The sequence below is a fragment of the Quercus robur genome, chromosome 2, assembly GCF_932294415.1.
Source record: "Quercus robur chromosome 2, dhQueRobu3.1, whole genome shotgun sequence".
Taxonomy (NCBI): domain Eukaryota; kingdom Viridiplantae; phylum Streptophyta; class Magnoliopsida; order Fagales; family Fagaceae; genus Quercus; species Quercus robur.
Window position 1 is genome coordinate 28,743,410 of NC_065535.1, and position 16,195 is coordinate 28,759,604.

Consider the following 16,195-nt stretch of genomic DNA (forward strand, 5'->3'; position numbering starts at 1 on the left):
ATAAATTTGAAAGTGACTATCACCTAAAGAGTTACATCATATAACTCTCACATCTCCTAAAAAACAAGCTTGCAATCATGCATTTTTTTTATTTAGCCTTATTGTATACATGCCTTTTTTTTTTCCTTTTTTTATATATATTTTATTTAAGGCTACACTTTCTCGAGCACAAAATCTTACGATATGCACTAAGATGTTCATGATTAGCTAGTAAACGTGATGAAATGGTTATTTATGCCTTTTTCTTATGATTTTTTAGTCCTTACAATTAAAAGCATGTGACTTCAAAATCAAGATCATGTGATCAAAAACTATAAACAACTCACACACAACATGCACTACATAGCTCAAACTAGCAAAGTGCAAAAAAAAAGCTCATCTAAGCTAATCAAGGTACACAAGCATGTTATGTAAAGATAATATGGCCAACCTTAACTACACATCCATGAAATGTAATACAAAACACATTCTTCCACATTCCTCTTTCCATTTTTTTTTTGTTTAATTTAAAAAAAAAAAAAAACAAAAAACAAAAACATCAAGAAAATGGTCACAAAGAATTTTGAGTTAAAGTACAAGGACCATGTCAGAAAGACTCAATTAGATTGAGCTTTTTGCATCCACAACCTCTTAGATACAACTTTGGTTTTGAAGTTATTATTTAGATTAGAATGATGAGCAATTCCAATATTAGTATAAAGGTTTAAAGCCTTTACCAATTCACCAAGAAGTACCATAGGATCTTGTGCTTGAGGCACATGTACTTTTTGCTTATTTGCTCACTTTGTAGCTTGCAACTTGAAACAGTTTGGGAAAGTATGCTCAGCTTTTCCACAAAATGACAAACCCATAAAGGTCTATCATGCTTCTTGTCCTTAGGGAGGTTAGGACTCTTAGGCTTAGATTCTTTAAGATCAACCCTAATCTTCCTAAGAGCATGAACATCTTCTTTTGGTTTGACAACTTCTATCTTAGATGGTTCAGAAGAAGAAATAAAGTTTGGGGAATGAGTTTCAGATACAGAGATGCTATCAACAGAACCTAAACTTGATTTGTCTAAGGGAGACTTCTGAATAATTAACATGTGATCAAGTTTAGAACTAACAGACCTATTTGTTTGTTCTCTAGCAATAGACAATTCTAGTTCTAGGTTCTTAATCTTATCAAGCAACATAATATTTTCAATCTTCATCTTATTAACCAGTTCATTAGCATCAAGCAAATTCAACAACAATTTTTTCTTTTCATGTTCAAGAGTGGCTATCTTCTTTAGCCCTAAATCCACACTTATTGCATCCTTTACAGCAACCTTGCATAGCTTGTTATAAACTTCTTACAAGTTAGCATACTTAGAGAGTTCCCCATCAGAAGGGTTCTCTTCAACCAAATCACTTTTATTAACTACAGCTGTAGCTGTGAAAGCAAAGAAGTTTTCATCTTCATCACTTCCAGACTCGTGATTAGAAACTTCACCATCACTAAGGGTTACAGCCATAGCTTTACCTTTTGATCTCAAAAATGTTGGATATTCAGATTTCATATGACTATACCCTTAACAACCAAAACATTCTTAACCTAGAGAATTACTAGAAGATTGACCAATTTTTTCTTTTGATTTTTCAGCATTATTGATTTTAGTTGGTTCTTTTTTCTTAAAGTTCTTAGGTTCAGCATTGTTTCTACCTCTTGTCCCTCTATTATTATTCCTAAAAAAGTTTCTAAAGTTCTTGGCAAGATATGTAATCTTTGTAGAAGAGAGTTCATCATCAAATCCATTATCATCAACATCATTAACTGACTTAAGAGCCATTGATTTAGATTTGTTTGTTTTGGGTAGGTTAAACTCATAGGACTGAAGAGATCCTACAAGCTCATCAACAGGGATGGAGTCCACATCCTTGCTTTCAGTAATGACAGTTACTTTGGGTCTAAGGTCCTCAGTTAAGGATCTAGGAATCTTCCTAACAATCTTAGGTTAATCATAAATTTCACCCAAATTAAATGCAGAATTAACAATGTCATTAAGCTTAGCATAGAATTCATTAAAACTTTCATCTTCAAACATCCTAATACTTTTAAATCTAGTTGTTAACTGCTGCAACTTGTTTATTTTAACTACCTTTGTGCCTTCACTCACAGTTTGGAGGATTTTCCAAACAATATAAGCAACCTCAACATTTGAGATTCTCCTAAACTCCTCCATAGAGACAGCATTAAAAATAGTATTCATGGCTTTAATATTAAAAGCGGCTACTTCTTTTTGGGATGTTGACCACTCACTAACAAGAGTAGTTAGTTTCTCCCATCCGTATTCAACGGCGTTCCACACTCTCTCATTTATAGATTTCAGGAACGCTTTCATCCTAACCTTCCAATAGGCATAATTGTTACCATCAAAGTGTGGGGAGATCACAAGAGAGTGATCGTGTTCCATGACAACAAGAGTCAATGATCAACTCTTAGATCAAAAGATCTAACACAAGAGCTAAACTACTCTGATACCACTTGTTAGGTTTTTAGATCCACTATAAAAGAATTGAAATTTGTACAATAAAACTTAGACCATTAATATCCTATTGCTACCTCGTGTAGAAAACTTACTACCATGACCATGTGACAGCTTCGAGTCCACGGGCTACTTCTTTCTTTGATCTACAGCAACCACAAGTTCTCCTACTTGTGACTTTGAGACACCTCTCAAAGGTTTCAGATCTTCTTGAAAGTTCTTTATGCAGCAATTGAAGCAATCATCAAGTTCTTGATGTGAATCTTGATCTTGACAGCTCTATGTGTGTGTTTGTCTATGATTTTCTTGTTTGTCCGTGATTTGATTTCCAAACACCCCCCCCCCCCCTAAAAAATATAGGTTTAATGTTACCGATTACTTCGTTTGCATGGCAAGATCATCATTTCTTCCATAATTAGCTAACATATATGGATCTCATCACTTTTTTTTTTGGGATTCAAACACTAAAAAACTAGGGCTCAAGTTCTCAATCAACTTTGCAATACACCTCAATCCAACCTGTCCAGTGATGTCCAACTTAATACTAATCTTTAAGCATTACACACATATAGATACATTCAGCCAGAATCTTTCTTTTGATAGGTCACTATATTGAAATTTAGAGAGAAACTGATGATGAAAATGCTTAATTAACTGAATCTTCATTAAGTTGGATAATGATATTTATACAGGATTAACTAACTAACAGAAATAACAAACTAATCCACTGATAACTAACTTCAGCATCACATGCACTGCACGTGGTAGAACCACTTATTACATAACACAGAAAACTACTTAAACGACTTGTAGCTGGACTAGTGAATTCTGAATGATACTCTCAACACACTAGCTAGGAATTGTAGTTGTAAAGCTCACGAATGTTGATAGGAAAGCTAACGCTTTCATCCCCGTCTAGCAACATTTTGGCAATGATGATATTAGCAGCTTCTGTTGGGTGATATGCATCCCAAAACACATACTTTGATCGATCATCACACAGAGCAGAGGTTTTTGCATTAGGGCCCTTAAAGCAAACAAATGGTGGAAAGTTTCCTCCGCAACATGGGTCATTTGCATTCTCAAATCCTAACAACATCCACAAAAAATTAAAAAAGAATTAGTGGACTTGAAAACTATTTGAAATTAAACCAATAAATGGTTACAAAATCAAAGGAGTTTAAGGATTTAGGCTAGCTACCATATTGATGATAGTTTAGTATGATCCTCATGACAATATCAAAGGAGTTAGCATATACAAAAATAGCTTCTGGTCCCAACTGTTGATTTAATTGATCCAACGCCATGTTCAGTTTCTTATTGTAGCCTTGGATCAAGTCGTTCACTTTAATTGAGCATTTTCCACTTGCTAGTAAATTAAGTGATCGAACAAATGGTATGCATCCTAGTGGTCCAACCCCAACCACAATGAACTTTCTTGCCCCCAGTTCATGTAATCGCTACACAAAGCCATAGATAATAAATGATGTAATTGAATATCACCAACTTGAAAGAAGAAATATATTAAATGTTACTATATATCTATGTTCTTCAAATTATTATACCTTAATCTGTGCGGTTAAGTTGAAAACCATATAATCTTGGTAGGTAGAGGGAGAAACCTTGTCACCTTCAAAAAAGGGTATTGATGGTTGAACATAATTCAATATGTCATTGGACCCAGTGGTTAGAGAGAAGATTGCCTTCTTTAAAAGTTCCTTTGTACCATTCTCTCTCATCACATTCACCATGTAATTTCTACTTTGCTCAAAATAGTTCACTTGCTCCCTTAATGGAACTCTCCCTATCTAATAAGTTCAAAAAAATTATTAAAAAAAAAAAAAAAAAAGATGAGAGAGAGAAGAAAAGAAGTGGTTCTAGTCAGTACTTTAGAAACTCAATTGATCATCTTGTGAATGAAATCAACGCTAACATATACTTACGAACAAGGATCCTGTTTCATCCAGTATGCCTGAGGCTCCGGAAGCATAATTTATTCCTCTATGAATTGCATCAACTTGAGTGTTTGGGGCTAAGTAAGGTGGGGGAAATGACTTGGATCCAAGGGCTTGACCTGATTTTACCACAATAAGCAAAATTTAATATTACAATCTATAATGGTTAATAGTAAATTTTAGCATGATTTATGGTTAATATAAACAATGTTATCTTTTTTCTTTAAAAAAAAAATTAATAATTTGATAGTTAGAAAAATGAGGAGGGAAAATTTGGGCTATGGTTCTCATAAAAAAGAAGAGACAAGTGTTATCTTCTTTATGAACAATTAAATTTAACAATATAATTCTTTGGTCAATATAACCATATAATTGAATCTAATTGGAGAATATAAAGTACAATATCTAAGGAATTGTACTTAAATTTTATCAATATATAAACCCCAAATCTCAATATCATTTGAACCCCAAAGTCCCAAACCATATTTAAACAAACGGTGTCATTATGAGTCACGAGTAAGAAACTCAAATTGTACACAAACACAAATATTCAAATGAATTTGTGCTGAAACCCACTAAATCATTAACAAGTTTATTATCTTTTTTGAAAAATATGCATTACAACTTATATTTAAGCATTTATTAATGGGAAAGATTTTGTTGCATACTACAGTAATTGCTGCATAATAGGTTATATGACAGCAAAAAGAAAGCAACATATGTTCAAGGGCCCCTTGATCATGTACATATATTGCACATGACTTTAGGACACATGTTACTTTTTTTTTGGCTGCTACATAACCTATTATGCAGCAATTACCAGTAAAAATTTTTCCTTTATTAATTCTTAACATGTGCCTTAAAGCACTAGTTAACAACACCTATAAAATAAGTGTGCGTTTGGATTGAACGTTTTAGTTGAAAGTTTGCGTTTGCGTTTGAAAAAGTGGGACCCACAACTAAAGTTAGTTGAAATGATTTTGCTGAAACTATTTGCTACAGTGGTATCCAAACATAATTTGCTACCGTGTTTTCACTCTAAATGGTCTCACTGTACTATCCTGCGTCAAGGCTGAGAGTGAAAATTAGTTTAAAATTATTTGCTACAATATTTTTAGTTTTCAGCAAAATAAGCGGTATTCAAAGAGACCTTAAATTGTGAAATTCACCCACTGAACTTATAATAAATGTCATTTTCGAGAATATGAATGGGGGCAGTTGGGGGCAACATTTGCACATATTTATTTTTATCATTCTCCCTACTTACCGACCTTGGCATTAATGCCTTCTAATACTTTTCAGCAGATTTCTTTACCTAAACTTATTGCCAAAAAACTGTCATAGCATATTAATAAGAAAAATTATAGGACCAGAATCAATTATAAAGCCTTAATTTTAAAAGAAAAGGTAAAGTACTACCATATATAGTAACAATGTACCATAATGTCAGATTTACATATATATATATATATATATTTATATATATTCTCCGATTTGCTGTCAACCACATCGTTTATACTAGAACTAATAAGCTCAACACCGATAAAAAGGTGTCGGTACCTACTGAGTGACTAGTTACTTGCGAGACCAATCAATAGAGAATGAGACAGTTTCAACTTTCAATGGAGTGGCTAATGCCAAATATTATGTTCTAGAAGACCAAAGTACCAAACACACACTCAATGTGGGTTTGGTATTTTATTTAGATTGGTTTATTTTACTTAAGAAATAAGCTTCATAAAAATATAGTTAAGAAAAAAAAAAAAAACAAGCATGTATCATTACCCACAATGTCTGATATAGTTCGACCATTGGTGAATCTGCCTGTGGGTTTACCACCAGAGGGCTTGAAATCAATGCCATAAGGAGGTGAATCTGCCTTTGAGAGTGTGAAAAGATAGTCATTGTTTCCAGCATCAACCAGAGAATCTCCAAACACAAATGAAGTAAAAGAAAGACATGGCAAGATATGCAAGGAGATAAACAAAAAAATAACGAAGATCTTCATTGTTTTGAAAATTATATTGTAATTTGTAACCTTAACATAGTTAAATAAAATAGGATGGTTGAGTAGGTATATACGTATGGCCTGCCAAAGCAGGTAAGGGCATCTTTGAACATGTCTCCCCCTCGTGGGAGACTAGGTCTATGAAATACTGACATATTACATGTGTTCATGACCTCATATTTGGAACAATGTTAGATCACACAACCTTTTTTTTTTTTTTTTTCTCAAAAAAAAAAAAAAAAAACTATTTTTTTTTTTTTACATTTTTACCGTTTGTTAAGGTGTCATTACTTCAACATCATTTTTACATGGAATAAATTTACTATATTATCTTTAAAAACTAATGTGTAATCTAAAAAGTCATTTAGAATTTATTTATAGTTTTGCAAGTGGAACCGAATTTTCACATCCTCTCTTACAAGTATTGCCACTTCACTCAACAAAACCCACCATAACTCAAAAACACAAGAGAGGGTGTAAAAATTCGATGAAGTTTTTAGTGTCAATATATAGACTTGTTGGTTTATTTTTTTTTATGTTGATGAAGTGGCATCAATCACTTTATTATCACATTAATTTGTGAGTTTTTTGTAGTAAAATTTATATTAGTTTTAATCCTTTTATGCCAAGAGCTTTATAGTTTAATTGGAACTTCTTAGTATTTCTAAGAGATCATTTCCCCCTCTATTGTAGCTATAGAATTTTTTTTTTTAAAAAAAAAAAAAAAATCCCTTTTACTTGAGTCCACAACTGAGTATTGACATTACCTTTGTTATATATTTACCTTTGTCATATAACAATCACAACATGTTATGTAAAAATCAATCGTTATATGAATTTTAATCAGCTTAATTGATAAATTCTATTACCATTGAATAAAAGATCTAAGATTCAAACTCTATCTACCCAAAAATCAATTGATATTTTTACTTAAAAATAACAATCATATCTTTAAAAACAATAATATTATGAAACAAATTTGTGTACAAGATTTAATGACCAAAAGAAAGACCGTCCATTGTTTGATTAATTAATTAAGTGGGCTCCCTACTGGCAAGGCTGGTATGACAAACGTTAATGACGTCTTCTGCTGAGCAACTAGGAAGACTACGGATGGAACTAATTAGTGGCTTATCATTTTCACAAGACAACATTTTCGTGTAGACAGCCATAGATTTACAGGGTCCCAGTGAGTGTTTTACTTGTTAGACTGCATTAATTCATGTCTCAAATCTCTCGATGATTTTTACACACAAACTAAAAGATGCACATTCATTTGTCATTTTGAAATGACCACAACTTCTGTTGTTATATATTATTATATCATGATCTTCAATATTCTGTTTTTATTTTATTTTATTAATTCCCAAATTAAGGACAAAGGAAACCGACAGGAAACGAAAGGGAAAAAAAATGCATAACCACATTTGACCTTATAGAGAAAGATGATGCAAGAAGAAATGACTGAATCAGTATTTTGTTACATATTGTGCTATTCTTGAGAATCACAACAACATCACTGGAGATCTCCAGTACAACATTACGCAACATATATTATATATATAGTCCAAGAAGCACATATAATTATCTCATTAAAAAAAAGGATAATGTGAGGGGAAAAAAATGTTTGTATAATGAAGAAATTACTGATTATGCTGAAATATTAATTAATCAAATTATTTATCTTGTGGAATTGAAGAAAATGCTGTAACATCGTAAGGATTTGTACAGGAGTTTAAAAAAAAAAAAAAAGGTTTGGCTTACTTCAAGTAATTTTATAACTAGACATGTCTTTTTGTTTTAAATATACAATAACAAGTGGTAATGAGTTTTAATCTCTACATTTTATTTAATTAGTGGATGAAGTAACAATTTCTCATTAAAACAAAAAAAGATTCCAGTTAAAATAGTACTGGAAGAAAGTCAAACTAAAAAAAAAAAAAAATTGTAGCATAATCCGCAATGGCAGCGGAATTATGAAGAGACAAGGGAGGGTCATCACCATGTCCCATAAATTTTTTTTTCAAATTAAGATTTGAGAGTTTGTGGGTCCAAAAAAATTCACACCTGGTCAACAAAAATTAAAAAAAACCAACAACCCCACCTCCAAATCCAAATAACGCAGCTCATGTATTAGCTAGGAAAGGTGGGTTTCAGAGCTAGGAAATGTGGGTTTCAGAATTTTAACTCAATTGATAAAGTCTTTTGTAGTTGAATAAAAAATTTAAGGTTCGATCCTCACTTATATCATAAACCAATTGATGTATTGATCTAATAATAAAAGACAATCATTAACAGCTAGCAAACGCTATAGATTAAAATTATCTCTTTAAAAAAAAAAAGTATTAGCTAGGTGTTTTTTTGAAGTTTGTCATGTCGAAATTTTTTGTTTTGGCTCAACCCCTTGAATTTGTAAAGAATAAAAAGATCATTTCGGAAGTGCAGCCCAGTGTTTGAATGCTGCATTTTTGTTTGTAGCTGCTTTTGGCTTTGTGTTTCCTAATAATTTTTTTGCAAATTATCCCCCCACCCCCCACCCCCCCCCCCCCCCCAAAAAAAAAAAAAAAAAAAAAAAAAAACCCATCCTCGGAATTGAAAACTGTGTTAAAAAACCCGAAAAGTAAAATGATCAATTAAACCATATATATATATATATATATATATTACTTATGGTCCCTTTCCAAAACAAAAACAGAATTCCCATTTTACAAGCAAAACAAAAACAAATATCTTATCAACAAAAAAAGAATGTTAGGTTTTAGATGGTCAAATTTCATGAAATTGTAATCTAGATTGAGTTTGTAATGTCTATCAAAAGAAGACTGTTACTAAAGATTTCAATTGAGTTTCGATTGCTCCTCAATAAATCAAAATTACAGTTTTGATGGATCAAAAGATGAATTTTGATTGATATTCGACAGCGGCTTAGTCAATTGAGAATCGCTGACTAAGTCAATGACCGGTTTTAATGAAGTCGGTGCCTTTCTCATGCTTAAGAGAAAAATCCGGTGTTCCTAAACCAGGTAAAAGGTGAACACTGCTTGAATAAAGGGTTATTTTGTTCTTTGTTGATGGAAAAAGTCGATGATCATGTATTGGGCAAAAGGTGATCATCAAACACATTGCATGTAATGGCATAAGGTTAGGAGGAGTAGACGTATTGAGTACCTCTCTGGAGGATAGCGAGTGAGTTTAGATTTTGTGTCGTGAGTTTTACTTGTTTTATTATATGTCCGCATATATTGTTGTTACCCTAATAAATTTAAGGTTTTAAACTTGCACAGTAGCTTATTTTACAAACTACACGCTAGGTTTTTTTATTTTTTATTTTATGATCTGCCACTACCCTATTTTTGTTTTTTGTGTTTTTTTTTTTCAAATTTGGTTGAGAGGAGTTGTTTGCATGAAAAGCTGCATTAGTATGTGCTTTTCATGACAGGTGTGCTGCTTTGTTGGAACAGTTTTGAGAGAGATTGCATCATTTTGCATTTTCTGCATAATTTTGCTTATGCTTAATTAATTGCATGTTTGCTCTATTTATTCAATTGACTCAAAATCAATCAAAAATTATTGAAGTGTTTAAGTGATCTTATGTTTTTACTAATGTCTCTCAACTATATCTCAATCAATTGAAGCATTTTCTCAACGGCCTCTTGACTCTTACTAGATCAATCAAGATTTCTCTTGTTTGTACATGTTGGTGACTCTCAGAATTTAGGAATGAATACTCTCATGTTGGTTCCACCGATGGTTGAGTAAAAGACACTCTGGTGATGGTACTGCATAACAATTGAGGTGTAACCACAAATGGTTTGGTAGAAGGCACGTACAAAATGGAAGAGATTTGTTGAAATATTCATATGTAAGTGGTGTGACTAATTAAGCGGTGAAATAATCCCCCATTGAATAATATTGATAAGAATGAGTGAATGAGTAGATAATAATGTAATCGGGCCCGAACTCATTGACTTAATTAAGTTTTTGGGTTAAGTGATGCTCATATATATTATATTAAACTCTCAATTAGAATTTTTCCATGACACTGGCGCTTGCCGCATGCCCAATGGTTTTAAGTTATTTAGCACATGTCCGAGACACAAGAACATTATATTCTTAATTCACATAGCTGTGTGGTGAAGGATATTAAGCTGGAAATTAACTTAAATAGATTTTTAATACAATTAATATTGACAAAGACTTCGTTATAACCTACAAATGGAGGCCTTTATGGTTTATATGTACTGACCTTTAACTAAAACAATCTAGAAAAGAATTTCGATAATATTGAAATCCATCTTGTGATATTTGTATACATCCATTGTATCATTGTATGGCCTAAAATGAATTTCATGTCACCACATTTTCCTTTCTCCATTTGTTAGAGGCTTAGAGCCAATGAATTTCATGGTTGGTGCCACATTTTCCATGCTGTCTCGCAGCAACTGATGTCATCCAAAAATATATTGATTATTAGTAGTTGAATCAAGAAAATAAATAGGCGTATATTAGGTTTAAGTGATATAAGTTCGAACTCCTTATTATAACATCAACACACTTGGCACAAATTTACTTGTTAGAGTAACGATCTGACTATGATCTTTCGGTGAGCAATCACACCGTCCAATCATGGTCCAACCACTTTTCTGGGCTCAAGTTCTTAGAAGTTAAATCCACTTAAAGCATGGGCAGGATCTTTTTGTTGATATTGTTGACATTTTTTGTATTACTTAAAATAAAATAGGGTCTTTTTTTTTTTTTTAGAGTAAAAAATAGGGTTTTGTTAATTGATGTTTTTTGGACATTTGTTAATAAGTTATTAAAAAAAATTACAACTTTTATGAATAATATAAAAAGTTGTAAAAAAAAAGTCAATTATTTTTTTTCTTTTTTAAAAAAAAAATCTAAAAATATTTTATAAGTCAATTTTTTAAAGCATTTGTTATCATTTCTTAAAAAAAAAAAAAACCATAGGCCTAGGTAACATTTAAATTTATATCTATATTTAGATGTGCGTCAATGTTTATATTTACATTTACATATACGTCTACGTCTATATCTAAATCTATATTTCTAGCAAAATTAGATTTTACATTACTATAATGACAGTAAGTAGTACCAACTAGTTAGGCCTAATTTTATAATTAAAAGAATAAAAACTAATTCAGGCCAAATTAAGGAATAATGGTGGATTTAAACTAGCTATTATAATATAATGAATTTTTGTTTTTAAAAGTCTATATTTTTGCATGACATCTGTGGGGCCCGATAATTTATGGGCCAGGCCCACTTGCTCATGGGGAATCCAAAGGCCCAAGCCGAAGAAGGCTATGGCCCAAGCTCAATAATATAAAGCACGAAGTGGCCCGGAGATGCAGCCGAGTACAGTTCAGTCCTCGGCAGACCCAATGTTCCATTGAGAAGAGGGGTAAAAAAGGTATAGGAACAAACTTGAAAGAAAACCTAAAATATCTCGGGAAAGCTGCCCTTACTACCCTCCCCAGATAAGACTCTGCACCTAACAGAACCGGATTCTTCGGCTTTTTCGACCACCCCCAACGATTCTGGGATTAGACTGACGGGACAAATATCAGTCTTGGAAAGGTTGACCCTACACGTGGACGAAGGATAGCGAACGTAGGCTAGTATAAAAGAAAAGGTAAGTAATCTGTAGGAGGGGGGGGGGGGAATAATGGCCAAAAAGTAGAGCCTCCCATCCCACCTCCAGGAGAAAGAATCCATGAGTGAAAACACTTTAACAATGTATGCACACCGCAAAAAACCCACCGCCGGGTAACCGGGGGAAGAGCCTAATGCTCCTCGGACAAAGTCCGAGGAGTCCAATCCCTCAGGTTACGAAGCTGTAGAGCCTGGATGTTCAGGTTAAACCCCTTTTTTACATGAGTTCGCCTAAAATCAAGTCCGGACCATCGCCCCGTGATCAAAGGCAAGCCTTTTAAACCCACTCTCTACAAATCATATTGTGAGGGATCTTTCATGTGCGAGCCCAACATCATTCTTGGGCCGTTAAATAATCGTGTCCCTACAATTGGCGCCGTCTGTGGGGAAAGGCTTGCGCGTTGGCGCAGGTGGCGTTTGAGTCAACTCTCTAGCAAGCAGAGATTCGCGGGTTTTCCCCCATCTCCGGTGACATGCAGTTGTTGTTCCGACATAAACTTCTGCCAGGGGCTACGTCCTGCAGTGCCAACGGCACGAGCAACTCTAGGGGCTTTCGGCCTCAAGCCAACTCTCCCCGCCATGGTCAAGGGGCTGACTTGCGAAAAAGCAAACAAGTACAAAAAAGTACACAAAGAAAAAACTACAAGTTTTGGACAGAACCAAGGCCTTGCATGGTCCTCAGACTCAAGCCTATGGGGAAACCAAGTACTCAAAAAAGTTTTGGACAGAACCAAGGCCTTGCATGGTCCTCGGACTCAAGCCTATGGGGAAACCAAATACTAAAAAAAAATTTTGGACAGAACCAAGGCCTTGCATGGTCCTCGGACTCAAGCCTATGGGGAAACCAAGTACTCAAAAAAGTTTTGGACAGAACCAAGGCTTTGCATGGTCCTCGGACTCAAGCCTATGGGGAAACCAAGTACTCAAAAAAGTTTTGGACAGAACCAAGGCCTTGCATGGTCCTCGGACTCAAGCCTATGGGGAAACCAAGTACTCAAAAAAGTTTTGGACAGAACCAAGGCTTTGCATGGTCCTCGGACTCAAGCCTATGGGGAAACCAAGTACTCAAAAAAGTTTTGGACAGAACCAAGGCCTTGCATGGTCCTCGGACTCAAGCCTATGGGGAAAACAAGTACTCAAAAAAAGTTTTGGACAGAACCAAGGCCTTGCATGGTCTTCGGACTCAAGCCTATGGGGAAACCAAGTACTCAAAAAAAGTTTTGGACAGAACCAAGGCCTTGCATGGTCCTCAGACTCAAGCCTATGGGGAAACCAAATACTTAAAGAAAAAAGTTTTGGACAGAACCAAGGCTTTGCATGGTCCTCGGACTCAAGCCTATGGGGAAACCAAGTACTCAAAAAAGTTTTGGACAGAACCAAGGCCTTGCATGGTCCTCGGACTCAAGCCTATGGGGAAACCAAGTACTCAAAAAAAGTTTTGGACAGAACCAAGGCCTTGCATGGTCCTCGGACTCAAGCCTATGGGGAAAGTCCTCGGCTCAAATACTGTAAAAGGTTAAGGCCAGTAAGAGTGTAAGAAGATGGCGAAACGCCCCACTGTTCAGTAGCCTAAGGGGGCTGTTCATTTTGCGGGTGATATGTCTTCGGATGGATACTTCCTACACCGCATCGAGCACTCAGTTCTCATCTCGGCTAGTTTTAGGATAAGTATCATTCTTCACAGGTCGGCATTGTTGTGCCAAACAACTCTATTAAAGTTATGGTTACACCTATTTCTTAGCAAGTATTTTGGCCCTAGTTGTCATTGATTCAAATGCTATATTTTTGTGCCGAACAGCACTTACAAATTCGTAAAAACGCCTTTCTCTTTGATAAGGGGTTAAGGACCCAAGTATTGTACTCTAAGGTCGACAGTATTGTGCTCGGCCGATTCAGTAAGCTCATCATAATATCCTTTATGTTCCTGCCTAATGGGAGTTTCAGCCCTAAGTATCATTTGTTCGATTCAGTATTATTGAGCAGGATTATTTTTATAAACACAGAGCAAGATCTTTTTATTAACTGGAACTTTGGTCCTAGACGTCGGTCACGGTTTAAAAATAAAAAGAATTTACAATACTGTATGTCTATGCATTGCGTTATCATTTTGAAAACATAGAAATATAACATGCGAAGTAAAATGATAACAATTTTTATTAATATAAAGATGTATTACAACGTACAAAGAGGGGCTTAAACAAGCTTATACAAAAGGTGAACTGCCGAAACAACGATAACATCAGCAATACAGATAAGTAAACAGTCAGGTGTCTTTTAAACTCGTTTTCAAAGTCTCTCCAATCTCTGCCTCAGTATCGCCCATATTGAGAGAGGGACCGTCTTTAGAAAAAAATGGAGGAGATGGAAGAAGAAAATGGAGGAGATGGAAGAAGAAGATGGAGGAGATGAATGAGGAAGATGGAGGAGATGAATGAAAAGAAGGAGGAGAAGAAGAGGGAAGAGATGAAAATGAAGAAAAAGGAGCAAAAGAGGGAGAAGGAAAAGCACCAGGATGGATCTGGTGGTGGAAAGAAGAAGAAAGAGAGGCAAAAGGAGGCGCTAGTGAACGAAGAGAGGAAGAAGCAGGGGCACTTAGTCCCTGCCCCGGTCCTGACTCCTAACACACTAGTGCCATGTTAGATATGCTCATGAGAGAGCGGGTGGTACTGATAATGGGTGTCCTCGACTCAGTCACGCCGAAAGTGAGACGTGACGAGTCCCTGCTTCGGATTTTGGCTGAAAGGAAGGTGAGACAAATCTTGAGTCTCCGCCATCCTTGCCCTGACCGAGCCATTTCAAGCTTTATTAGAACATGGTGGTTTTGGGAGGGGAATGGTTTCTTCATTGCTTATTACTATGGTGAACGTATTACAGGTTAAGGTATAATCAGAGGGTAAAAGTAAACTCTGGGAGGAATCTAAGGGATTCAGGTATGAGAGAACCAACTCTTGTTTTTTCTCTTTATATGAGGGACGAAGAGGAGGGTACTTAATGTGTTCAGATCTCCAAGGAAATCCACCAACAAGAATATGCCCGTTCCGCTCCCCCACACCATCAGTAACCATTAAATCTGAGGGGTCTCGTGAAGGGAAACTATTAAAGACACGCTTTGGATAACCAAACGGCATGAGCGCATCGTGAACAAATTAAGAGGAACATCTCGTAGACCGGTACATTTCCTGGGCAGGTGAAGAATCGCCAACGCCAGTCAAAGGCTGAATTAAATGAGCCATAATAAAGGCTCGGTATTACCAAAACCCCCCTCTCCAACCAAGAGGTCGGACAACAGGGTTTTGAGGGGCTATTGTGGGGCCCGATAATTTATGGGCCAGGCCCACTTGCTCATGGGGAATCCAAAGGTCCAAGCCGAAGAAGGCTATGGCCCAAGCTCAATAATATAAAGCACGAAGTGGCCCGGAGATGCAGCCGAGGACAGTTCAGTCCTCGGCAGACCCAATGTTCCATTGAGAAGAGGGGTAAAAAAGGTATAGGAACAAACTTGAAAGAAAACCTAAAATACCTCAGGAAAGCTGCCCTTACTACCCTCCCCAGATAAGACTCTGCACCTAACAAAACCGGATTCTTCGGCTTTTTCGACCACCCCCAACGATTCTGGGATTAGACTGACAGGACAAATATCAGTCTTAGAAAGGTCGACCCTACACGTGGACGAAGGATAGCGAACGTAGGCTAGTATAAAAGAAAAGGTAAGTAATCTGTAGGAGGGGGGGGGGGAATAATGGCCAAAAAGTAGAGCCTCCCATCCCACCTCCAGGAGAAAGAATCCATGAGTGAAAACACTTTAACAATGTATGCACACCGCAAAAAACCCACCGCCGGGTAACCGGGGGAAGAGCCTAATGCTCCTCGGACAAAGTCCGAGGAATCCAATCCCTCAGGTTACGAAGCTGTAGAGCCTGGATGTTCAGGTTGAACCCCTTTTTTACATGAGTTCGCCTAAAATCAAGTCCGGACCATCGCCCCGTGATCAAAGGCAAGCCTTTTAAACCCACTCTCTACAAATCATATTGTGAGGGATCTTTCATGTGT

General features: G+C 35.7%; 1 protein-coding gene across 1 annotated transcript; it reads right to left on the reverse strand.

Annotated features, from left to right (window-relative positions):
* Positions 1–3,194: 3,194 nt before the first annotated feature.
* Positions 3,195–6,563, reverse strand: LOC126706315 (GDSL esterase/lipase At5g41890). Its single transcript, XM_050405733.1, has 5 exons — positions 6,247–6,563; positions 4,450–4,580; positions 4,072–4,314; positions 3,708–3,966; positions 3,195–3,595 (listed from the first exon to the last, which is right to left on the reverse strand). The coding sequence occupies exons 1-5, from the start codon at positions 6,467–6,469 to the stop codon at positions 3,360–3,362; spliced, it is 1,092 nt and encodes a 363-aa protein (XP_050261690.1). The 5' UTR covers positions 6,470–6,563; the 3' UTR covers positions 3,195–3,359.
* Positions 6,564–16,195: the final 9,632 nt, after the last annotated feature.